At 41.5% G+C, this 27,479-nt stretch overlaps 1 protein-coding gene across 4 annotated transcripts in view; it reads right to left on the bottom strand.

The window, feature by feature from the left end:
* The window catches only part of LOC142377607 (calcium-dependent secretion activator 1-like), a 452,862-nt gene that overhangs the window by 194,214 nt on the left and 231,169 nt on the right, over positions 1-27,479 (bottom strand). For all 4 annotated transcript variants that reach the window (XM_075461876.1, XM_075461875.1, XM_075461877.1 and 1 more), the window contains 5 exons: positions 14,621-14,776; positions 13,080-13,227; positions 11,521-11,595; positions 4,795-4,878; positions 4,093-4,125 (listed from right to left, as the gene is read on the bottom strand). In XM_075461876.1, the coding sequence (XP_075317991.1) occupies positions 4,093-4,125; positions 4,795-4,878; positions 11,521-11,595; positions 13,080-13,227; positions 14,621-14,776 (496 nt within the window). The remainder of the gene's footprint in view (positions 1-4,092; positions 4,126-4,794; positions 4,879-11,520; positions 11,596-13,079; positions 13,228-14,620; positions 14,777-27,479) is intronic.

Here is a 27,479-nt window from a genome sequence, read left to right as displayed (position 1 = left end):
GATTAAAGAAATCTGACAGGCACATGTATCTCACTAATTTGTAAGTAGGCAAAATATTTACAATAGCACATGTTTCACTGATTGCTGAAATGTTGCATTGATAAATTGTAGTTTAGGACCATGGACAATGCAGCTTCCTGACAATGACAGTTCTCTGTGCTGGATTTCTGCTGAGTTTCCTTTGCCTCACTTTTAATTTTGTGACCTTTCTGGTTTAAATGAATGTGTTGCTGCTTTGATGAAGCCTAATTTGATAAAGTTTCAAATTTATTTTTGAAATATTTCGTTAATAAGTATTTAATGAGTAATATAGTTGTCTTTGTCACATTGTATTTGGCATTAGTAAATAATAATGCACATTTACAGATATTTTACAGGATCTGAGTGATAACACGTGTTATAAGGGCTATTTTGCACAATAGGTGGGCCTTGAGATTTTTACTTGTCCTTTGGTTTGCCTTGGGCAAAAAAAGTTTGGGAACCACTGTTATATGTGATGTGATACATTCAATAAAAATGTTTGAGAGAAAAAAAAACTCGTTACCTGCTGTCTGAGTCTGCTCCTTTGATATAAAAATTGTGAAACCATGACACTAGCAACCAGACATTTTGATAATCTGGGTCAGCTAATTTATCACTAACACGTACACTGCTTGATTCTTATGCCCATATTCATGATGGTTACTGTCCCTACAAAGTTGTTTGACTATATTCATATTTGTTACAGTTTTGCTATGGTTAAAAACCATGAACAACACGCAGGAAGGAGATAATAAAGTGAAAAACACTCATCATCATAGCTACCTTCCCTTAAAGCTGCGGTCGGCAACTTTTTTTTAGTCATATTAGCTTGAACTGTCATGGGATTCTGGAAGTAGAATATTAAATAGGCTGTTTAGGAAAAATAACGAATTCTGTAGCTCCCTCTGAAGCCTGTAATCATGCTTACAAAAACCGAGCGCTCCCGGCTGTTTTTAACCAATCAAGTTAGGGTGGAGGAATCCTACCTGTCAATCACAGCTTGTGCACACGCTGCTGAGCGTGAGTCTGCCCCAGCTTGTGTGCGCGCACACTGGTGTGAACTCACGTGCACAACCTCGTCCACAGAGGGGGAGGGGTTTGGGGGGCGATTCGGAGCTTGGTAGAGGTTGGGGGAGGGACCTGAAAGTTGTATCAGTTCGAATTTTCCGACTTTAGACTCGCAATTTTGAAAACCTGCCGACGGCAGCTTTAATTCCCTAACAACAAGCAGCAACGCACTTTTTCGTCGCTTTAAAACTCCAGCCTCTGCAACCTGCAGTTCCTCTCCAATCAAAATGTTTAGGATCTCTCCAACTATTGTAACTCTACCTACACTGACATTCTGGACTCTGCTGCTCCACTGAAGTCAAAACGGGTTAAATCATTATGCCAGCCATTGTTAAATCATACCATCCATGCTCTTAAACATGAGTGCAGATATGCAGAGAGAAAGTGGAAAAAGGACAAGCTCCACCTCTCATTGGAAATCCTACCTGATTGCTCGTCTAAGTATCACAGGGCTGTTAAAACAGCAAAGACTTGTCTAACATTGTCCATGCAACACCGGTGATGTTGTGGCCTGTGTGAGAACTTCTTGAATTTTTTTTACAGACAAAACTTCTGCTCTGAGGGCTTCTTAAATCCTGTCTGGTGCACATCCTTCATTACCTTCTCCATGTTCAGTTGATTTTGGGTGGTTTGAGCCTATGACGCTTTCTTTTTACACAGGGTAGTTCATCTGAAGAAGCCCTTTCTCCTCAAGACACTGTTCCTTTTTTCCCCTTTGAGGAAGTTTTTCCACTCTGTTGGGCAGAGTTTTCTTATTTTTTATTTTTTATTATTATTATTTTTTGGGGCTTTTATGCCTTTAATGGACAAGACAGTTGAAGAGAAAGGAAGCAGGGGGCAGAGAGAGGGGGAATGACATGCAGCACAGGGCCGTCCGATGCAGGACTCAAACTGGGGCCAGCTGCAGCGAGGACTGTAGCCTCTGTACATGGGGCACCTACTCAACCCACTACGCCACCGACCACCCGAGTTTTCTTATTTTGATCATTAAGTTTATAATCAGATTATGTTAAAACTGCTTTTAAACATAATGTGGGGCAGCCTATCATTAAAAAGAAAAATCCTCGACCCAACTGTTGTCTCTAACTACAGGCCAATTTCAAAATGACTATTTCTGGCTAAAATTTAGAAAGTTGTCCTTAATAAACTTCAGATATTCTTAGACACTGTTAGATCGAAAAAAATTAAGGGTCCCCCTCGATCACCTCCAGCAGTCCTCCCTCGGACCGTCCTTAGAATCTGCCATCCGGGTCACGGCACCAAATTGTTAGATCGATTCTTTCAATGGCAGCTCAAGAACAAGCCGGAGGAATCTCAAGTTAAATAAAGTGTTTATTGGTAGTCACACGTCAAAGCATATCAGCGCTGGGCTCAGTGGAACAGAGCTCCTGCAGGAAATCCGTCAGACTGAGCCTCGATTTCCGGGTATCATTTGCATTTATAGTCTCATAGGTTGGACTCACACTCGACCGAGTATGATTGGACATGAGTAGGTTCAACATGCTTCGTCATGTTCTCTGGATCAGCCAAACAATGTGTGTGTGTGAATCTGCCCTTGCTTTCCCAATTGTGTTGTCTCCCCATTCCTGGATCCCTTTAGGTCATCATGGAAAAGTACAGAGACTATTTCATTTATAATGTCTAAGTACAAAGCCAATTTTAACAGACACCCTTCTGTGAAAAATTTCAAACTTGGTTTTAAATCTTGTGACAGTACTGAAACAGCTCTCATTAAAGTTCTAATTACCTCCATTTCAATCTTTGATTCAGGAAACTCTGCTGTTTTAGTGCTTTTAGACCTGTCTGCAGCCCTTGATACAGTGGATCAGAATATTCTGCTTTTAAGAATTAAACAGTGTGTCAATATCAAAGCTTTCAACACCAACTTCTGCTTGGAGAACACCATTGGCACCAGGATAGTGAGGTGCTTACCCAACAATAAGTCATGGATCACCAGTGATCTGAAGCTACTGCTGAACAGCAAGCAGAGACCTTTCGCCTCATTCAGAGAGAACTAAAAGTCAAGCTAATAGAGATGACGGAGGCATAGATGAAAAAACTGGAGAGCAAACTCCAAATGTTACTGATATTTAAGTCATGATATTTCATGGAAGAGTTGGTAAAGACAGAAATGTATTATTGGACTTCTTTGATCCTGTTCAGGTTTATGAGAGCCTCATGCTTATTCCAGCATTTTTATATTGTGGAAGAAGCCAGGTACACCCTGCACAGATCAGCAATCCATCACAGCTCTAACACTGACGCATTATCATGCACACTCACACTTTAACTCACCAATTAACCTACACTGTAAAATGTATATCTCTGGTCTGTTGTATGAAATCAGAGCACTTGGCCAAAATTCACACAGGAACAAGGGGAATATGCAAACTCAGCACAGAGAGGCTTGCTGGTTGGGAAGGTAGAAACCAGTACAAGACCTTGACAATGTAAAATAACTACCACAAAAGCATATAAAAAAATAAATACATGTCATATCAACATACAGTATTCAGAGCAGTGCCAGCCCAGATAATATGAAACAGTTCATCTTCAGTCTGATTTTCATTAATGACTAAATAAATTGATAGTCTAAATGAAAGGGTATTAACACCAATAGTTAATCTTCATAAATTAGATAACACATATTATATTTGAAAAATCTTTAAGACCACTAAATAAATAGGTCAAATGGAATGCAAATTTAATTTTTTTATTAGATTTACATTCCATTTTTTAGCTGTCCATTTCAGAGTCCACACAACAACTAACTGCAGTGATAGTGGCAAGTCTTGGTGGGCTACTGTTTGCAGCAATTCGATGAACAATAAACAAAAAGCAGTCGAAATGCATTCTGGTTTTTACCAAAAGCCACCCTCTTACTCAGACTGTGTTTCGGCTATTAACACATGACATTCCTCTAATTCTTTGGCACTGCTCAAAATCCTATTAGGGTATGTTGGCTTATTGTGTATACACATAAAAAGAAAGATTGATACTTACAGGTACGTCCACATACTTTGAGGCAGCCTTCACCTTTAAATGAAAGAGAGAAAAGTGGGTGACACACAAAGGCTACTATGGTGAGACTAGATCATAGAGCTGTTTAATGTATGCTAAACTGGCAGTTATGGTGCAAACTTCAATAACCTGGCTTTTTAATAATATGGAAGCAGAGCAGAGGTGTTGATGCTTTTTAAGCTGAACTGCAAACAGTTTCACAAAACTTGAAATAGTTTGCTGTTTACATGAGAAGTTGATTTAAAGAATGAGAGCCAGCTTCTAATTTCACTAAAACAGGGTAAAAATGTAAGTATCTGAGCAGATGAAATCACTGTTCAGCCAGAAACAAGCCATTCTTGGAAAACTTCAATATCTGTCTGAAGTGATCCTTTACTGTGATAGGAAGGGTCTGCACAGATCGTAAGTTTTTAATCCTAGATGCTGTTGAACACATGCCTGCCTTGATCTAGACCATAATTAGTTTCTAACTGTTAACAAGGATTTTAGCTGCCCATATTTTGATGCTTTCACCTGGTGTATGGATTCATTAGGTATGGGTGGCTTGATAAGATCAAATCCAGTCACTGACGGTGACTTGATGTTATGTGATTGTAAAGCACTGAAAATGGTGAGTATTCTGAAAGCATTTTTACTGAAAGAAAAAAGGAAGATAGTGTGGGAAATATTAAACTTTCTACTTACTGTGAAAGAAAGGAAGGAAGAGAAGAGAGTTCCTTCATCATATCTGGAGAGCTTGGATAAAACATTCTCTAGAATGACAACAAACTGAGAAAGAGAACAGAAAAACAGCTGGGTGAGAAGGACTATGAATCGTCAACTATGACAAAGTAGTAATTACATACAAACCTAATGTATAGAAAGCTGGAAAGGACTGCTGAGCTGAATCTAGTATTCGGCAAGAATGGAGACATATTCCTTTAAAAAAAATGCCAACATTTGTATCCTCATTCCCAATCATTGAACTAAAATCCCTCAGCTAAAGGGAAGGCTGATGTCACACAATGATGCTTCTCTCTTAAATGCTTTTTGAGTGTGTTATTTGCCACAAATTCTGCATTTATTCCTATTTTCTAATTACAATGGACTTACTCTCTGAGGAGACACTGACAATAATTTTCTTTTGTACATATGTCTGTTAAATAAAGATTCAAATGAATTAACAAATTACATTTTTAAGTTTTTGTTGGATTTCAGAAAAATTCACAACACAAAAAAACTACATAGACCATGTGGCTGACGCTTTGTAGTAAGACGTATTTCATCACTTCCTGTTACTTTGATTGTGTTTGGGGGAATTTCTTACTCCTTTTGGACGATTAAAAATCACTCAATTTCTTTCTATAAGTTACACATTTTTGCATAGTTAACTCCATCACATACTTGTTCTATTCTAACGCTCACCCCTACAGATATTTAGTCTTTATTTTCACTTTTTAGCAGTGTGCCTGGTTCTCTAGCTTAGCATGGCTACCAGTTCTCTCCCTCCATCTCCTGCTTTCACCTGCTTCGTGTGTCAGATGTTTAGTTACTCCTCTGCCTCCTTTAGCGATAATGGTACATGTAACAAATGTAGTCTTTTTGTAGTTTTGGAGACGAGGTTATCTGAATTGAAAGCTCTGCTCTGCACCGTTAAAAACCACCCGATAGCTACCCAGATCCCTTTAGTCAGTGCGGAACCACCCAGCTTAGCTAGCATAGCTTACCCCATTAGCAGAGCACGAGCAGCCGGGACCCCAGACTGGCTTTTCTACTGGTTAGCTAATGCTAACTTAACTGCTAGTTAGCTAATGCTTCTGGATCGGCGTACCCAAGCATCTCCCACCACGCGATCGAGCAACTTCTTCTTTCCCCGCTACCTGCCTGTGTGAGTGGGCGTTCTCTACTCTGGTTCACATGAAGAACAACAGGAGGTCACGGCTCTCTGTTGAACAGGACTCGCGAGTAGTGATGGCAAAATGAGGCCTTTTGAAGCATTGAATCATTTTGAACCATTGTGTCATAAAGTGGTTCACTACCTGAAGCTTCATTCAATTCCCTTGGGTGACATCTACTGGCAGTAGCGATTGTTGCACCATATGAAGCCCTGCGAATGTGATGCATATAATAACACTATAATAACACTTATGTATGTATGTGTGTTGAACATATGGGTTTGTAGTACCTCATTAAGGATTGAGTAATTTACCCATGAAATAATAATTTGCCCTCTCCGAGTTGGGAATGAGATCCTTCCCCAAGTGGAGGAGTTCAAGTATCTCGGGGTCTTGTTCACGAGTGAGGGACGAATGGAGCAGGAGATAGACAGACGGATCGGTGCGGTGTCTGCAGTGATGCGGGCTCTGCACCGGCCCGTCGTGGTGAAGAAGGAGCTGAGCCAGAAGGCGAAGCTCTCGATTTACCGGTCAGTCTATGTTCCTACCCTCACCTATGGTCATCGAGAGGAGTCAGATGAGGTGGCTCAGGCATCTGGTTAGGGTTGGAGAGACTATGGCTGTGTTCGAAACCGCCTACTACATACTACATACTTGCAAACGGCATACTCATCGATCAGACAGTATGCCGAGTTAAGACGAAATACGGATTTTTGTTAAAAAATGATTTCCTTGGGCCAAACCACGTTCAGACTCTTTAGTCCTTCATATATAGCCATTCTGAGTAGGTTCCATGCACAGAGCGTTTACCCACAATGCATTTCGCTTCTGCCCGAGCCGAAATCAGCCAGCCTGAAGCTGATTTTGGGCTCGGGCTATAAACTCTGTAAATATATAACTTTAGCAACATTTGAAACATTTTCAGGCGAGAAAGTAGTCGTTTAGATCCCCAACGTGTTGAAACTCTGACAAAATACCGGCTATTTACAACTTTCTTCCCACAAATTCGGCGCTACTAAAGCTAGCCGCAGTGAGCAACGCACTTCTGGTTATTTTCACAAAATAAAATGCCCGTTGCCTTTTATCATAGGGAAAGCCATTACCATACAATTGGTGCTTTTGTTTTGAAAACAGGAAGTGAACCTACCCTCGTTGTAGCTAGCTTGAAACTGCCGTTTTGACAGGAAATGACGATCGGCGACGTCACGTTATGTTGCATCTTGGGTAGTTTGAGTAAGACAAGTAACCTCATGAGGAATACTCAACATTTCGGCGAATCTAGTATACATCCGTGAACTTAAAAAAGTTAAAGTTAGTATGAGTAGTAGGAGAAGTATGCGGTTTCGAAAACAGCCTATATCTCTCGGCTGGCCTGGTAACGCCTCGGGGTCCCCCCAGAAGAGCTGGAGGAAGTGGCCGGGGCCAGGGACGTCTGGGTTTCTCTGCCTAAGCTGCTGCCCACGCGACTCGATCCCCGGAGAAGCAGAAGAGGATGGATGGATGGATGGATAATAATAATAAATAATAATTTAAAAACAATAGGAAAATTTTTGGTTTGTCATTCATATTTTCTGGGGAGTGTCACAGGGAACAGAGGAGGCTGGTGCGACGAGGAAATGTTTGGCTCGAAATATTCCCACACTTTAGAACGCTTCCTCGATGGTTGCTCCATGAGAGAATAATCCAAAACTCCGCATATCAAAAAACGTGAGCTGTTCGTAACGTATAATACGTGTAGAACAGGGACATGAACCGGGGCTTCAGCCATCTTGAATACACTGAATCTGTTCAAAGCTCCGCCCATCAACTGGAAGCAGTCAGCTGACTCGGTCTGAATGAAGCAGTGAAGTGGTTCAAACGTCATCACGGCGTCACATGAAGCGAGCTCCGGCCACAGCCATTATAACGAACAGCCTTGCCACTCTGTATTAAGCCCCATTGTACCGGCTTTTTGGCTGCAGTTCCACCAGAATTCCACTGGGGGCGTCGGTGGAGACCAGAATGAATGGGGCCCAATGGAGCTAGATGCTACAAATGGTCAGTTTCACCTAAGTCTCCTCAAGAGCGCTCAGATTTGAATGTAGTTTCTGAGAGCTCAACATGGGTTTCAAGTCAAAAATCTACTGAACGAGTACATATATCCCTTTGATTTCTTACAGGTTGGCTTCTTGTTGTCCACAACGCGCTAGCATTGTGCTAATGACAGCTGGTCGACCAGCTATGTATGACATCATATACACTTCAAATCCTTTTTTTAAGCAAATGAGTGGCTCTAAAAATCTAAAACTCAGCCATGGGTATTTTCTAAACACCCTCTTTCGAAAACAACATTCGAATTACTAGAGAAAAAATTATATCTTGAGATAAGGGCACGAAAGGGCGTATAGCTCCATAGGACTCCATTCATTCTGGTCTCCAAAATTGGGCGCCCCACGTGGAAAGAGGGTGGAACTGCAACCAAAATCGCCTCGTTGGAAACCGGAAATGCACCGTGAGTGGCGTATCTGTCCTATTATAGAATCTGTGCTCCGGCCCACTGCTTCCCCATAACTACCCTGTCGAGTTTGAAGCGTGCTTCGGAGCTTCGGTGTTGGAGGTAACATCACTACTTGCGAGTGGCCCTCTGCTCAGTGCCACCGAGGATTAAAGAAATCTGTGCGTCCTGACAGGCAAATGTATCTCACTAATTTGTAAGTAGGCAAAATATTTACAATAGCACGTTTCAATGCTTATTGCTCAAATGTTACATTTATAATTTATAGTTTAGGACCATGGACAATGCAGCTTCCTTGCATTGACAGTTCTCTGTGCTGAATTTCTGCTGTTTCCTTTGAGTTTCCTCATTTTTATGGGTGCCAATGCCGAAGGCATTTGGCACATATTACTCTTGTGCTGGATTATTATTAATTTTGTGACCTGTCTGGTTTCAATGAGAAAAAATGCTCCAAAATTTCAGCAAATGTGTTGCTGCTTTGATGAAGCCTAATTTGATAAAGTTTCAAATCATTTACTGAAATATTTTGTTTGTAATATAGTTGTCTTTGTCACATTTTATTTGGCATTAGTAAATAATTATGCTCATTTACAGATATTTTACATGATATGAGTGATAACACGTGTTATGGGTTATTTGACACAATAGGTGTGCCTTGAGACTTTTACTTGTCCTTTGGTGTGCCTTGGGCACAAAAAGTTTGGGAACCACTGGGCTAACTAAGCGGTAACAATAAACATAACACGTGACGTGACGTACACTCGATCAGAGGCAGGTGAGCTAAATGCTACAACTAGCGTAAAGATGATCACATGGCGAGTTACACATCAAAGCAACAGAACCTACGGCTGCAGCAACCTGAAGACATTACATAAACAATACATACAGACGTACTTAGGTTTCATACACGCACACCACTTAAATAACGTTAAATAATTGCTCGGTCCTCACTCCGTCGACTCATCAGAGCCCACACCTTTCTGACCGAGCGCCGTCAGTTACGCTAAATAACCAGCAGGGGGCGCTCCGCTATGAGCTGACCAACACTACATCTATAAACATCATCACACACTAAACATGATATGTCTCAACTTTGAGGCCTTTTCTACAGCGATGCAAAAGCTCTTAATACTACATTTATGCATAAAAAAATATGTTTTTTACAGCCATAAAATAGTTATTGAAGGTGGATTGATTCAGACGGAGCACTACTGAAGGCCAAGGTGTGAAATGCACAGCCCGCCACTTGCTGCCTGCCAGTAAATGTCCGGGAAGCAGTCACCCTCTCTAACTTTAAGACCAGGCTTAAAACTTTCCTTTCTGATAAAGCTTATAGTTAGGGATGTCAGGATCTGTATTCTTGGTTATATTTTGTACTTGGTTATTGGTGTCTTTATTCAGGAGTTTGTGTTTTCTGTATTTAGATTTAGCCTTTGTTTCATTCTAGTTCTGTTTATTCAGTTAGGTTTTATTTTCTACTTGTGTATTCCCTTGGTGTGCTCTCTCTCGCCCCCTGTATTCTGCCATCTCTCTCTCTCCTCAGTCTCTCTCCTGCCCTTTGCTCTCATTCACTCACCTGCAACCCGTTTCCAATCAACCACCAGTTCCTACTCCAGTAATCACCTCCCCAGTATATATGTCTGTCTAGTCCAACCACTCCTTGCCGGATCCTCTTCATTTCCCCCACAACTTTGGTCTTTAGTCTTGTCATGTTCCCTGGTCTGTCCTTTTGGTAGTGTTTTGTTGTTTTCTAGTTTCATGTCCAGTTTAGTTTGTGATATTCCAGCTTTGCTGCGCCTTTGGTTCTTTTCCCTTGTCAAATAAACCCTTTAACTTTATTTTGCCTCCCGTCGTGTCTGCACCTGGGTCCTCCCCGAAACACATCATGACAAGGGATGGCTCAGGTGATCCTGAAACATCCCATAGTTAAGCTGCTATAGGCCCAGACTGCTGGGGGGCCTCATCTGTCACACCTTTCCTCACTTTACTCTCTTTTTCCCCGTTTTATTTCCCATATCACATTATGTACATGTGACATCATTGTGGTCATTAACTCGTGTTTCCCTGTTCTAACAGATATCCTTTGAATGGTGTTACAGTGTTTGTTGTCCCCTCTTTTCTGTCCTCTCAAACCCCAGCTGGTGGAGGCGGATGGCCACCCTTCCTGGTTCTGGTTCTGCCAGAGGTTTCTTCCTGTTCAAAGGGAGTCGTTTCTCTCCACAGTCGCCTCAGGACGGGAGATTGATCGAAGGGAAGTTTCGGTGCAATCTGTTGGTTTCCTTAGCTAGGAAATAGTTTTTGAATTAGCTCCGTATGAATGAATTGGACTAATTTTGAATTTAATTAATTGGATTTGATTGGATTATGATTCCAATGAATTGGACACTAATTGGCTTGAATTGGACTGTAAGATGGAAGTGCATTGAGATGACATTTGTTGTGATTTGGTGCTATATAAATAAAACTTGTGGTTTTAAAAGTTATTTGTGGTTATTTGAAGCCATTTTGAGCTATAGGACAAATACCTAACGAAAACGCTTTTGTTGGGTTTTTTTTTGCTACTAGCAACAAACCAGGGGATCCTTGCCGTGATGTATCCAGGGTCCAGCAACAAAGTGTTGGTGGCTGGCTTGTTTGACTTGACTTAGCTTATTGAGAATTAATCACATACTCTGTTGTGTATTAAAAAGGAAAAAGTTAATAGTCCCGTTGAGGTAGTTGCCTGACATCCCAATTTTCATATTTTACAACTCTGCAGTTATTGTGACAGCCTTCTCTTTTTATTTAATTGTCTCTATATGCAGCTGATTGTTGTTGACTGTTTTTCTGTAATGGTTTAAAATCCCTTTGTTCTTGTTCTTTTTCTCTGTGGTTATTTGGAATTTCTTCATTTACAATCTAATTTAAATTGTATTGTTCTTTGTTTGTCTTGATGGCCATTGAATCAACCTTGCAAAATCAGTCTTAAAACAGATGCTCTGGCCTGTTCCAAAGGTGAACATAATTACCTATGGTTTAAAAATATATTCTTCTCTTTCTTACCTTTGCAACCAGCAGAGTTATCATCTCCTTCACTGTGTCCTCAATTAGACTGTTGATTTGGGAGTGGTATTGTCTCTACAAAAGATGAGAAAAAATATTTTACTCATTTGATTCACATTTCTGAAATTTCTTTTAGGGCAAACACTAGACAGTTTCATATATATATTAGTATGGAGTAGTCCAATAGTCTAGTAAACTAGATCTTTCACCATTGGACATTTACACACAAACAAACAGATTAATGTTGAGTGTTTTGAACAGGATAGCCTTTATAATATCTTTACCAATAATTAAGTCATAGCTGGATTTTAAAAAGTTAAGTTGGAGTCAAAGACAGAATGTCATCCAAAATGTGACGTCACACCACAGTTCATGCTGTGGCAGTCGTGGAATGGATTTGTAACAAGTTTTTTTCAGAGGAAGGACATGTTCCAATTTAGAAGTTATAGAAGTTTGATTTTGAACAACAACATATGTTGGATTCAAAAATGTTTTTGCTGGCTTTCATAAAGAATCTTTGATTATCTCTATCATGTAATTTCCCTGCCTGGAAGCAGAATTTAATGTCTGACCAATGTGACAAGGAGAAATTACTTCGATATTAGCTATTAGATTTTTGAAAGTGTATGTCTACCATTTTCATACAAAGGGTATTTGGTTAAAAACATCTTGTGTGCTTGGAAGCTCAACTGGCTGAGCAAGAGCCCTATGCACAGAGACTGAAAGTCCTTATTGTTTCAGCAATGCTGACACAGTTGTGGCCTGTTAGGAAGATGTGCAGAGACAGAGGTGCTTACACCACACACAAGATAAATAAGAACATCTTGACATGTGTAGATGCAACTCATCTTAGTCATGTATATTTCCTTTTTTTGTTTTTTTAAGTATACTTGGTTCAAACTGTGTTTGTCTTTACTTTCTTTCTCTTTTTTGGTAAGCGTTGTACCTCTTTGCATCAGCTAAGAGAGTTTGACTAGATGCAATCAACTGATTTACCAGAGACAAGAAATTTTTCTTTGCAATGGTAAATATACGGGAACATGGCTTTAACTTCGATAAATATCAACTCTAAAACTACCAAATCATGTTCTGTGTTACACTGTAGATACATCGATAAACCAACGTATCATACACACATGCATACAACTATGTGGAAACTCATATCAGAATAATGACTATAGCTCTTTCTTTTAAAGTTTTTTTTTTTTGTCACTGGTGGTCTTTATTTGAAAGTTGTTTGACAGGATATTGGAGCAGAGAGAGAGGGGATGACATGCAGCGGAGGGCCCGAGCCAGGCCTGCTGCGACGTGGAGCTTTTAGCCTCTGTTCATAGGACACACCTTCAGCTCGATTCCGTGTGCAGGCTTCTTCTATTATTCTATATGAATGTCTTTTTGTTTTGTTTTCAGGAAAAATCCATTTAACACCAGTGACCATGACCATGAGATTTAAACAGGGAAACTGTATGATGTTATAAGAATAATTTCAAATGCAAAGTAATATATTGTGATATATATGAATACAGGGTTCACACTATTTGAAAGTGAGTGTATCCCACCTCCTGCCCAAGGTCCATCGCACAGAGTTTGGCTGACTGTGCCTTAGCATCTACCATGACATTAAACATAGTGCAGATTGACTGTGGCACACGGAAGTCTGTTGCCCGGCTGCTTCTCTGAAGCTTGGCCTCAAACGCTGCTCGTGTCCTTGAAAAAATGAAAGAAATGTCAGATCCATTTATGAATACGTCCTGAACCCCAATCATTCTCATTCTCCTTCGCTGAAAATAAATATAAATATAAATAAACTTAAGCTTAAGTTCTATTTCTACAAATGAGGATTGTTAGATTAGATTAGATAGTACTTTATTTATCCCACAACGGGGAAATTCACTTGTCACAGCAGCAACAACAGATATGAAACAAGAAATTTAAAAAAGAGAGAAACATTTTCTTTTTTTTACTAAAAAGTAAGTACTAAAAAGTAAAGTGACCTAGTATAAATAATATTGCACATTGTGAAGTTGAAATGAATAAAATCTAAATAATACGGGTAAAGAAAAATCTAAGCTGCATACCTGCTGAAAGACATTTTTATGAAGAAAATTTGATTTTATTTGCTTTTTGGTAAGTCTGAACCCCACTGTGGTTTTTATATAAAAAAAAAAAGCATGTTTCTGTAAACCAACATTACAAATCACATGTACATTCCTCAGCAAAATTCTGTTTCTTTCTAAAGCCACACAAAAAGTGACAACGTAATGTGTTGGAAACCTGATGAATGTAAAGTATTTTTTCTAACCTTAAACCTAAATCCAGCTTGAAGTATTTTGATGAAGTGTTGTTGTGATATTATATGTGTATGTTTGTGTTTGTCTCACACATACAAAGGTCCACTGTACAAAGGGGGGGCTGGCTAAACTGGCTACAGCGTCCGCCCCCTCCTCCAAAAACAAAATGCCGAATGATGTCTAATGGGGATGGTACTTGGAGGGCTTGTTGCATAGTGTGGCATTCATACAATGAAAGTTTTCGTTCTTTCTGAATTCTATATTTTAAGTACTCTTTAAGAAAAAATACAAGATTTTCTTTTTCAATCACTCCAACCTGCACAAGATTCTCCTCATTTACAAATAACAAACCTTAAAAACTTAATTTTTACTTGATTTTAAGTTGACATTGTAGAGAATTGTGAGTAGATTAATGAGAAAAAATAATCAAATTGAATATACAAGATAAATGATTCACAACAATATCTTAAATAATACTCATACCTCTATTGGTGTCTCACTTGTACATTTACCAATATTTCCAATTAACACATCTGCTGTCTGTGCTCCTGCATTATGTACCATGCTGGTGACATTATTCCTTAAAAGAGTAAAATGTGCTACATTATTAATAATTTTAATTTCTTTTTCTCTAATCTGAACTACTCATGGAATAAACTTCCTGAATAGAACGCCAGATTATTCCTCACACAACTCAAAACTGTTAAGATAACTTACTTTACTAACAGAGGATACATTACACAAATGTTTAAATACTACTGCTTGCTACTGACAAGACAAATACAATTTATATTCAAACAGTATTTTACCGTTTTATGCAAGATTCTATCATGTCGCTGGACATCAGCTTCAGTCGAGTTTCCAGGTGTTTGCAGAACTCTTCCTCGGGCCAGTGGAGATCTCTAATGAAGGTCTGCAGAGCATCAAGCTTCCAGAAGAGATCCTCTGATGTCCCTGAACCATGACTGGAAAAAAAACAAGTGATTTTTTTTCCCCTCCATTTAGAACACTCAAACATCAAATTTGACATAAACAATGCTCTGCTCGAGTATATCATTGTATATTTTTCAATGTATTTTTAATTGAACCTACTAAGATGATAGTTACCTGATAATAAGCAAAGTGGTATAATCAGCTACATAAAGAAAATATGTCAATGGATACCACATGGAAAAGATAATTCAACACAAACTCACAGCTTCTCAGATACATCATTCAAATCCTGCACATTTACATATTTAAAGATTGTAAGTAAACTATTTGACAATTATCCACTTAGTTCATTCTGTCAGTGCACCTTCATTCTTGATTCAATGATATAACAATTTAAATTATTTTTTTGTCGACAGATGGACCTTTACACATGACATGCAACAAGACTTGTTTTTACATCAACATAGTCTGTACTAGTGTAATATTTTTATACACGATAGTGTTAAGGCCTGTGCATACTCCGCAAGAATGGAGAAATTTGTTTGTTTTCTCAAGGTAGCAAGAACAAGAACAAAGTTCACGAGAAACTCAAGTGTAGAACTCCTGGGAAGTCCTCATAGGGTCCTTCCACTACAGCACAAGTCATGCGCGCTAAGCATTATGGGAATCTGACAGAAACAACAATACGGCAACAACACGGTGAGAATAGCGGAGGTGGCAGTTTTTGAGTTGATGAAAGAGGAGGAGAACAACATGTTTGGGACGAGAAAGATTTCTTGTTACTATTCGCGATTGCCGAGGAGATGGAGTGAACATAGGTGGTCGACCCCTCAATACAACCTGAGTTGAGCAGAGTATAGTGTCTTGTCAACATATTTGAGAGATACTAGAAGTGTTATACAGATTTTTGTACTTCCTCACTTGCTGATCACAACGATTACTTCTACTATTCCACGCCCACTTCAAATTTCTGACCAATCACACAACAGTTGTCAAACACCACATAAGAAAAAAGTTCTGCCTAAATGATGTGTTGAGAACAAGCTGCAACAGTTCCAAAACTCGAAGAGAAAACAAAATTCTTTGTTCTTACAGAGTATGTACAGGTCTTTACGGTGGTGGTGGAGAGAGGAGAACCCAGACGCAGATCAGCAAACTGGCGGCAGATGGAAACTTAACTGATAGTTTATAAGACAATCATGTCCTGCTTCTGAAGAGTGCAGACGTGTCTCTGCTTCGTCCTGCTGCTTACTGCTTTATTCGCTTTTAAATCATTCTACTTCTTTCCACAAGTCTTGGATATAATTTCATTCTTTTATTGTTTTTCTTTTAATTATATATTTGTAAACGGTATTAGCCCTCCTGTTTACAAAGAGAATCGGACAGAACAATGACTCCTAACCCTGCAGTATCAGTGGGCTGCACACAGTGTGAGCAACTCTTTGCGAAGATAACAAAGCTCGAGAAGAGGATTGAAACGCTGCAAGACATTCGTAACAACGAGGAATTTATTGACTCTATTATAGCTCCTGTGCAGGCTGTGGAGCCTTCATGTGCCAAAGGACTAACTCAGATCTTTCTACACGGGATCACAGCTGATGTGGAATCTCACACTGCAGACCTGGCTGACACACTTCCCTGGATGTGTCCAAATGACACTGGAATATCTGGTGAAGCTCCCAAACCGGACGGTCCGACTGATATCTCCCACTGGAACAGTGTTAGTGCCAAACCAAAGTCATCAACCCCAGCCAGGATCTGGTCTCGTGTTGTCCGTCGCAGAGGTAAACCCAGCACCAAAACTAAACCTCCAGCACTCACTCCGCCACCTGAAGTTCTATTGCATAAAAGATACGATTTGTTGATTTAAAATAGAGTGTGTGATGATGAATGTAACCCAAACATGAAGACAAACAAAATAAATGGCCCCAAAACTCAGCCAGGGCTGACCAGATCATCAGGAGAAGCCCAAATCCCACAACCAAGGTGAGGACTACAGAAGCGATCGACACCTCCACACAAAAAGCAATAGACACCATTCTGATCGGGGACTCTATAACACAGCATGTCAGAATGGCAAAGACGGAAAATATAACTTTTTCTGATACATCAGTCAGGGAACTGATAGATATTTTGCCGACCATTCTGTCTACTCATCCAGATGGCATGAGGATCATTGTCCACACAGGGTCTTCTGATATTCTGAGAAGGAAGACTGGCTCTGAGATCCTGAAGAAAGACTTTTCTCTGCTGTTGGAGAGACTGTGTCACTATGGAGCACACCGGCTCTCCATTTCACGCCCCATTCCTACTGTGGGTAAACAAATTGAACTTTTCAGCAGACTTCTTGGCCTGAACACATGGTTGTCAAATGCATGCATCGCCCATGGGATTAAGTTCATTGATAACTTTAATATCTTTTGGAACTGTAAGGAGCGTTTCAGACCTGATGGCGTGCATCCAAATCGAACTGGATGCAGATTACTTGGTGCACACTTACGTCATGCTGTTGCACGGCAAACCCAAACATGACTGTACAGATTAGACTGAAGGACACAGCAGCGAGGCAAACAACCCCCAGCCCTCCCCCCTCACCAGACCCTTTACTCCGCATCACCCAAGACCTCCAAAGGATGTCTCTATCCCAGCCAGGACTCCAGCGACCACCATCAACCTAGAAACGCAGGGCACCCCCTCCTCCTCCTCTTACATCATCTGTCCTGGCAGAGCAGGACACAAGGGGATGTGCAGGATGTTCAAGGAGCAGCAGAACAGGGTCCCTGCTATAGTAGTCCTACTACTGACAGCTGTTCTGAGAACAAGCTGGGACCCAATAGGATTCCTGTATTAGTTAGTAAAAGAAGGAATCGAAAACAGTCAACCTGCTGTAGTGATGCTCCGATCAGCATTTTTTGGACCGATCACCGATCACCAAAATCATGATCTGCCCGATTGCCGATTACTGCCGATCACGGAAGGAATCGGACATTTCCATGCCTTTCATCTAGCAGAGAGTGCACCATTTATAGAAATGAAACCGCCAGAGGTAGCTGGGGACATGTAGAACAAGAATCTGGTGGAGTCGGCAGAGAACAATTGTTTTTTTATGAATTTTTTAATCTAGCCATATACATGCATTGGGTATGATTTCAGCATCAGATTATTAAACAATGATGCAGTGAAATGACTTGAAAATCACCACAGAGGTAGCTGGGGACATGTAGAACAAGAATCTGGTGGAGTCGGCAGAGAACATTTTGATTTGGTTCTAAATAAAGTTTTCAAATCTGACTATGCAGAAATGAGTTTGATTCTGAATATGCTTCAATAATTTTGTTCTATCATTTTGTTTTAATCATTAAAAAGAATGTAGTAAAAAAAAACAACCAAGTAATGACAGGTGTATGTATTCCAACAAATGAAAAATCAACTTCGATATAGATTTCTGAGTTTACGGGGTGCACTTGAATGCACCATAAATCCGCTCACACGCTTGACCGTACGACGCGATGTAAACGGGCACTCGATTTTCAAGTGTAGCTAGCGCGACCGTGCCTCTCCGAAGCGCAGATGGCGTGACCGCAGTAAGTTTCACATCTTTCTGACACACTTTGAAGAAATTCCAGACAGGAGAGGTCATGTTGTCGAGATGCACTGTAGAGGTTTCTGTACGGTTCGGTTCTGTACACACTTCCCGTACCACATTAGAAAGTGGTCGCTAGTAATTACGTCACGTGATCGGCTTTTTGATCGGCATATTTTTCCGATCGCCGATCAGGCTATTTTTGGGCATTATCGGCCGATCATGATCGGCAGCCGATCGATCGGAGCATCACTAACCTGCTGGGTGAATCTATCTAATCTGTTAACGGTAACACGTACAACTCAGAATACAACAGAGACCAGTGTAAACTCCACAAAGCTAGCCTTACTTAATATTAGATCTCTGTCCAATAAGTCACTGTTAGTTAATGACTTCATAATTTCACACAATTTAGATTTCCTTTTTCTGACAGAAACATGGTTAACAGAGAAAACAAGTGCTGCTGTTCTTAATGAAGCAGCCCCCCCAAACTTTAGTTTTATGGATAAATGCCGAAATGGTAAGAAAGGTGGTGGTGAAGCTGCCTTATTTAAAGATACATTCCAGTGTAAAGAGATCTCATTTGGTGTTCGGTTCTTTAAGATTTCCCCACCGAACGGGGCGTTAGGAGAGGACACGTTGTTATAACTCTTTGCAGATTTATTCAAACTTTCTCAGTTGTCCACAAATAGCAGGTTATAAACCTGTGGAACAGAAAGGTTTATGGTGTAAAAGCAGTACTTATAGCCATGTACATGATTTGTCATCAAATTTGAATAATATAAATATACATATAAATATAAGTAATACACACAATATGTCCATGCTCTACAGTATTAGAGTTTAGTTTTATAAATAATATAATTAATAAGTGACTAAGCAAAGCACAAGCTTTTAACCACAGCAATGCAAGAACTTCACACATAAATACTGCTCATTAAACGCTGTATTTCCACACACAAGCCACATTACTTAAACTAAGTGTCAATGTAGTTTTTTAAATAGCAACGTCGAGCACATCAAACCAGTACCAACAAAGCAATAAACTACATTACCCAGCCTGCAGTGCGAGCGGGAAAGCAGTCAACCATGAGCAACTACCCATCACCGTGAAACAGGAAGTGGACTCGCGACAGTAAAAGTGCTACAATTCAAACACTGGAATATATTCACGGACACTAACCAGCAACTTACCAGTGGCGTATCTCTCCTAACGAGACGACATCCCAAACTTAGTGCTCGCTCCCGTTTATAGCCCGTGCTCATTCAACAGTGGATTCTATCATGCTGCTTTGGGATTTAATTGGTTCATGCTTCAGTATTTCAGTTAATTGAACCTCCCACTTATCCAACTGCATTTGATTGCTATGACGCACCCGTGATGCAGTGAGTGCAACATTTGGTGATTTCACTTCTTTTGAATATCTTAGTTTTGTTTTAAAGGGTGTTCCTAAAATCCTGTTCTTAATCATTTACAGATCTTCAGGATACTGTGCAAGTTTTATTAATGAATTTTCTGAATTATTGTCTGTTATTTCGACTGATTTTAACCATTTCATCTTGACCGGGGACTTTAACATTCACATAGATAATATGACAGATGGTAATGCAAAAGAATTTTCTTCTGTGCTGGACATGCTTGGTTTGTGGCAACATGTAACAGAACAAGCGACTACAAACCCATAGTGCTTACATCTGTAGTTCTGAAGTACCTTGAGTGACTGGTTTCCCTAAAGTCTAATCAGGGACTGCCTTCCTCCTCTAGCGCGACAGAGAGGACTACGACAGGGGTCAGGTGTATCGTTGGAACCAACAGCGTACATCCAGATTCCACCGACAGACGCATCATCATTCGGGGCGTCAACCACGCCCCCGCCAACCTAAGGATCCTTCAAACTTACTTCCAGTGACGACGAGGGCCGCTCCTTGAGCTCTGAATCCGACCATTTTTTGGAGGAGGAGTGGCCTCGACTTCAGACCAATCGGAAGGACCAAAGAAAACGCGCCAGGGCCGCAGGGGGAGAGGAGCGCACTCGGCCACCAACACTGAGACAGCAGCCGAGGAAGAGATTTCCTCTGTGATCAACCTCTCAGGTGTATCCCTTTCCAATGACCAACTGACTGTATTGTCCAAAGGTTTGTCGTTTGCACCCACCTATAACTCCAACTTGTTCAACAGTAAAGTGGATTTATTCCGCTTTTATCGTAATCTACACCATAAAGCATTCTATCACAAATCTGGACATACACGTCTCCCTGCCACTACAAATGGTGACATTGCCCATAGCAGCACACCTGATTATTCTACTCCTTCTAACACTCCTAGGACTGACACTTTGTTCAAACCTAAATCCTACTTTACTCCAGTGGTGTCGAACCCCTCTCTCGTTGCATTTTGTAGAAAAGTGGATTATGAGATACAACATGTATTTGGGACACAGTCAAGACCTACCCAAAAACCTAATTTGACTTCGAATGAACGCAACGCTCTCACAGAGCTCTCAAACATGGACGATATCATCATACGCCCTGCTGACAAGGCTGGGGCGGTGGTGGTTTTATCTAAAGAGATGTACATCGTTGAGGCAACACGCCAATTGCAAACAAGACACTATGAAAGACTACATACTAATCCCTTGCCTACATTGACTGTGACCTTTCATAATATGTTGTCCCATGCTGAGAACGAAGGATGGATAACTCAAAACGAACGTAAATATATGACTATTGAATTCCCTTCTTTAGCTACATTTTATTTACTTCCCAAGGTGCATAAGCCTCCTTTTGACAACCCCCCGGGGCGACCTATTATTTCGGGCAATGGTACCCTTACTGAACTGGCATCTAAGTTTGTGGACTTTATGATTAAACCTTTTGTCAGGACTTTACCGTCATTTATTGAGGACACTGTGGATGTGTTGAACATCCTATCTAGGCTTGGGAATGTGGGGTCTCAATATCTCATCACAATGGATGTTGAGTCCCTTTATACTAATATCGACCATGAAGAGGGTTTACATGCAGTAAAACATTTTTTGGCTGAAAGAAAGGACACTAGACCACCTTCAGACTTTATTGTGGACCTTACCGAGTTTATTATTTACAATAATGTTTTTGTGTTTACTGATGAGCTATACAAACAAAAAATAGGTGTTCCCATGGGTTGTTGCTTTTCACCCAACTACGCGTGTTTATATTTGGGACTGTGGGAAAAACTTCATGTTTTCAATTCTACCAATCCTTTCTATCATTGCTTAACATGGTATGGTCGCTTTATTGATGACCTTTTATTTGTGTTTAATGGTACCGAGACTCAAGTTAAGGGGTTTCACCAATATCTTAATTCTATTAATCCTAATATCAAACTGTCCCTTGAGTACTCGCAAAACAAAATTGATTTCTTAGACCTCACAATTTCTATTGACCAAGAAGGTAATCTGCACACCACCATCTCCAGAAAAAAGACATCTCGCAACACCATTCTTAGAGCCGATTCCTTTCACCCACAGCACCTTATTGATAACATCCCTTTTGGTCAGTTCCAATGATCTGCAATGATGAGGCGGAGTTTGAAAGACAGGTCAATGATATGACTGACCGCTTCAGTAAGAGAGCCTACAAGCCTGATACGGTGGCGCAAGCCCGGTTAAGAGCGCAGGCTCTGAAGCGCTCAGACACTCTGATTAAAAAGAGCCTTTATCGAAATAAACAATCTCGCCCCTTTTTTGTTACACAATACAGCTCAGAGGCCAAACAGGTTACACGGATCATCAGGAATAATTGGGCCATTATTAACTCGGACCCTGATCTGCAACAGGTCTTTTCTGAACCCCCGTTAGTCTCCTACAAAAGTGCTCCGACACTGCGCGACAGACTCGTACACACCCATCTTCCTCCTGAGAAAAAGGAGAGTTGGCTCAAGAGACCGGTGGGAGTCTACCGTTGTTATAATTGCCCTCATTGTGCTACTCTTATTCCTTCAAAAGTACTTACTGATTTCAAAACCAACAAGGAATATAAAATAAAAGATTTTATAAATTGTAACACCACGTTTGTAATTTACCGTCTGTCCTGTCCGTGCCCAGGTGTGTTCTATGTAGGATGCACTAAAAGACGCCTACGTGATCGACTTGCTGAGCATAAATATGCTATACGCACTGAAAATGCTGACTCCCAGATGGCCCAACATTTCCTACAAGCGCACAATAAGTACGACTCCTTGCTAAAAATTGAGGCTTTGGAGCACATCAGGCCTTTAGATAGAGGCGGTGACCGGATCCGCAAGCTCAACCAACGTGAGACGTTTTGGATCCACCAGTTAGATGCGCTTAGGTATCCAGGCCTTAATGAAGATATCGAGTTTAAACTTTGACAACAATTATTGTATTGTGATCTATGCCCCCCCTTCCTCCCTCCTCTATGATAGGTGCGCCTTACTCTCCCAATTGTATTGGTGGCACACTAATTATACACCTGATCCAGGTGTGGGGTTAAACCGTTTTAACCGTTGTTCATTCTTTGTCTTCTGCTTTGCCCTGATGAAGACCACGGAGGTGGTTGAAACATGTTGGCATTTTATTATGATTAGCCAAAGTCATTAAAGGCTTTTTAATTTAATACCTTCTTCCTGTTCTACTTTTGAGTGCCTGGGACTTATTTCTTTTCTGATCGTGGATTTCCCTACCCCAAGAGCACCACTTTGGACTGTTTGTGATACACCTGAGCGTCGGGTTGACTTCTCTCTTTACTGCTCATTAAACGCTGTATTTCCACACACAAGCCACATTACTTAAAGCTGCAGTCTGCAACTCTTTTTCAAGCATAATGCCTGGAACTGTCCGGGGATTCTGAAAGTAGTACATTAAATACCCCAATACAAAAAAAATGAGTTCTCTAGGTCCCCTATATGTCCCACTAGGTCACTCCAAAGCCAGCAGGTTTATATACAAAATTGCAGACCGGACCGGTAAAAGGTAACCAATCAGGTTACGAGCTGGGCTCTGCTGCCTGTCAATCACCGATTGTGCACGCGCGATACAAGGTAGGCTCGTCCCCACGCTTATTTATCTAGACTATTGAACTTCATTACGGGCTAGTCTACTTACTGTGTCTTCCATGAACGCAAATGACAGGTGAGTTGATGAATGAGGAGTTGTGTACGCGCATCTTGGCGTGCACGTAGACGTGCACAAGTTCTCATGTGTTTTGATGGGGCGGGACAGGAAGTTGAATAACTTTTTATTTTTCGATTAAAAAATTAGCATTTCTTGCATTTTGCGACTACGAAGGTCACCGTTTTCAACTTCAAGCGTTCTGATAGATCATGTAAACTCTTAAAATGCCAAAAATTAGGCTTTAAACTAAGTGTCAATGTAGTTTTTTAAATAGCAACGTCGAGCACATTAAACCAGTACACATGGACACAATATGTCCATGCTCTACACTATTAGAGTTTAGTTTTATAAATAATATAATTAATAAGTGACTAAGCAAAGCACAAGCTTTTAACCACAGCAATGCAAGAACTTCACACATAAATACTGCTCATTAAACGCTGTATTTCCACACACAAGCCACATTACTTAAACTAAGTGTCAATGTAGTTTTTTAAATAGCAACGTCGAGCACATCAAACCAGTACCAACAAAGCAATTAACTACATTACCCAGCCTGCAGTGCGAGCGGGAAAGCAGTCAACCATGAGCAACTACCCATCACCGTGAAACAGGAAGTGGACTCGCGACAGTAAAAGTGCTACAATTCAAACACTGGAATATATTCACGGACACTACTAAGCCGACAATATTAAACCACCAAATCACAAACAATGCCTGTCAGCGTGACTAAAGTAAGCCAACAAGCATATGAACCGTGCATACACAGCGGCAGCACCAACAAGCAAATTTAACCTGCAGCTCAACGAATGGAACCAGCAACTTACCAGTGGCGTATCTCTCCTAACGAGACAACATCCCAAACTTAGTGCTCGCTCCCGTTTATAGCCCGTGCTCATTCAACAGTGGATTCTATCATGCTGCTTTGGGATTTAATTGGTTCATGCTTCAGTATTTCAGGTAATTGAACCTCCCACTTATCCACCTGCATTTGATTGCTATGACGCACCCGTGATGCAGTGAGAGCAACACCTCCCACTTGACCGTCTGATCATGCGATTAAAGACGGTCACAAGACATTACACCACAATACACTCTTTACAATCTATATATAAAATTATTTTATTTTGTTTTAATTTTTTTTTATCACGAAGAATGAGATGCCATTGTCACTGTTCAGAAACCTTCTCTGACATGTGTGGTGTTCTGCCAGGTTCTGTCATATAGGGTATTTAGTCTTCTTTCTTCGCAAAAGGTGCCCGTGATGGCAGTGTCAGCACAGACATGCAATCCATCCAATCAAGGAGATAGGTCGTGACATCCTGAGGGAATGCCTTCAGGATCAGGAGCATTGGGCATTGAGGACCTGAGGCAAGGCAGTGCCAACAGAACAGGTGGCTAGGAATTACTGGTCTTCCACAGGGATGAGGACTACCAGTCTCCTAACATCCCTCCATAGGATGACTCCTGTCAGCTGCTGCGGGTTCTTCTTAGTTTGCCCTACAGCCAGGGAGGCAGAGAGGCCTGCACGCGTCTTCACATCTGCGTCTCTCACAAGTCTTTTTTTGTCAGGATACACGGACCTGGATCCGTCCAAGCCGGAATTGCCCTTGCAGTGCGTTTTGGTCAGCAATCCAAACAATGTCCCCGATTGCTACATTCCTTTGAACGCGTTGCCACTTTGGCCGAACAAATAGGTTAGGTTCAGCAAGTTCACTCCACTTCTTCCAGAACATATCCACACCAATCTGGATGGCTCGGAGACGGCGCCAAGGATGGGTGCACAAGTCAATTCCTCCTGTATCTCCTCCTTGCCTGGTCCTCCCCAGGATCAGAGTGTTGGGGGTCAGATACTCTATACAATCTTCTTGTTCTTGTGCCCTGGCGTCAATCGGCCTTTCATTAGTGAGGTTCGCTGCTTGGTAGAAGAGGGTTTGGAGTTCACCCCAGGTGAGTGAGCTTGTCGTCCCTCCAAGGCTGGCGAGAGCTTTCTTTATGAGCTTCACTGCAGCTTCTGCAGCCCCATTGCGATGAGGTGCATCAGCTGGATGAAAGTTCCATGCCCACACTGTCCCATTCTTGGCAACTTTGTCCTCTATGGATAATTCCCTCAAGGTAGCCAAGTATTTATGCAGGTCTTGTAGAGCAGGTTTGGCACCAATGAAATTGGTCCCCTTATCTGACCACAATTTTCTAGGATGGCCTCTCAATGCTATAAAGCGAGTGTAAGCCAGAAGAAAGCTTTCCGAGGATTGGTCGTCAACAAGATCCACGTGAACTGCCCTTGATGCCATGCAACAGAATACTAAGCCCCAGACCTTTTTTCCTGTTCTTTTCTTGACAGCATCTTTGATTTCAAAGGGACCAAAGAGGTCAAGTGTGGTATACTCAAATGGGTTAGAACGCTGTGAGCGTTCTGGCGGCAGATCACTCATCAACTGCTGGCACATCTTTCCCTTTAGTTTGCGGCATGTAACACAGTTGTTAACAACTTTCTTCACTGTTCTTCGACCTTACACGATCCATGCTCTCCTCCTGTTGCGCAGAAGTGTGGCAGCAACACCTTCATGGTTTTCGTCGTGGGCTTTTCTTGCCAGCAGGGTTGCGAGCCATGAATGAAACGGGATTAAAGGAACCGCTGTTCCATCTTCATTCCAGGACTGGATTCGTCCTCCACAAACAAGGATTCCTGTATTCTCGTCCAGGTGGACCACCAAACGATTCAGTGTCGAATCAAGGAACCGACTGCCATCTTGGGCTGCGAGGACCAGGTCCCGGAAGGCTTGTGCCCTTTACTCAAGAGATAGGATAGCACGGTTTGCCTTCCACTTTGATGAATCTGGTGCCTGGAATCTCCTCAACCAGGTTTTTGCGGCCCGTCGAATCCAGGCTATGGAACCACACAGCTTGGACAGAGAACTGAAGCGTTGAGGTTCCACAAGGCGGGCCAGTCCAATTGCCCAGGACTTTGATGTTGCACTCGGGGCAGCTGATATTGGTCTGTTAGCACCCTCATGCTTGATTTCTGCTTTGATGTCAGGCTTGTCGGGGCCAATTTTGTCTCTTGACTGGGCCTGGGTGACCACAGCTGAGAAGGCTTTCCTCCGAAGTTTTCTGACACCTTCAGCAGCAGAGGGTGTAATCTCACTGGCCATCTTCATAGGCCAGTCAGTTTCAGGTAATTTCAGGAACTCCGGGCCTTGCTGCCACTCTGACTCCTCATTGAGTTCCTCGGGAGTTGCACCTCTGGTCAGGATATCAGCTATGTTTTGTTTGCCTTCAATCCACCTCCAATCTTCTACCTGTCCATCTTTCTGAATCTCACCAATTCGGTTAGCAAAAAAGGTCTGGTAGCCGTAGCTGTCCCTTTGGATTGCTGCCAGTATTGTTTGACTGTCTACAAAATGAATCCATCTCTTGACTTGAATGTGGCAGTGTTTCTCAAAGTACTTTTTAAGGCGGGTAGCGAAGACTGCGCCACATAGCTCTGCCTTGATCACATATCCCTTTTGATCAAGAGGGGTGAGTTTTGCCTTGGATTCCACCAACTTCACCACAACTTTTTCTTGGGTTTCCCAACGCAGGTAGAGCACAGCTCCATAGGAGGATTCACTCCCATCTGAGAAGGTGATCCCTGTTGGTGGGCCTTTGGCTTTAGGTGGCGTGAGACTCCTTTCAAACCTGACCTGGCCAAGTCTCACGTATTCTTCAAAGAGCGTTATTGCGGCTTCTCGAAGTTTTGGTGAGAGAGGGATGTCCCATGTGTCCTTAGATGGATTGTCCTTTCCAGCTTTCTGGAATGATTCTCGCACCAACATCACTCCCTGTTGTTTAGCTGGTGAGGCTAGACCAATCGGGTCATACAAAGTGGCAATCTGGCTGAGAAGAAGGCGTCGGCTAAGGGGATTTGGTGTTCCTTCCTTAACATCCTCCAAACTGAGATTAAGTCCCGTCCTCATTTTCCCTCTTTTCTTGGTGAAGTTGATAGACGTCAGCAACCTTAGCTTATCAGTCTCAGGCTCATAACCGACCCCAAGT

The sequence above is a fragment of the Odontesthes bonariensis genome, chromosome 3, assembly GCF_027942865.1.
Source record: "Odontesthes bonariensis isolate fOdoBon6 chromosome 3, fOdoBon6.hap1, whole genome shotgun sequence".
In the NCBI taxonomy this organism is placed as follows: Eukaryota; Metazoa; Chordata; class Actinopteri; order Atheriniformes; family Atherinopsidae; genus Odontesthes; species Odontesthes bonariensis.
This window is presented reverse-complemented; position numbering and strand designations above follow the sequence as displayed.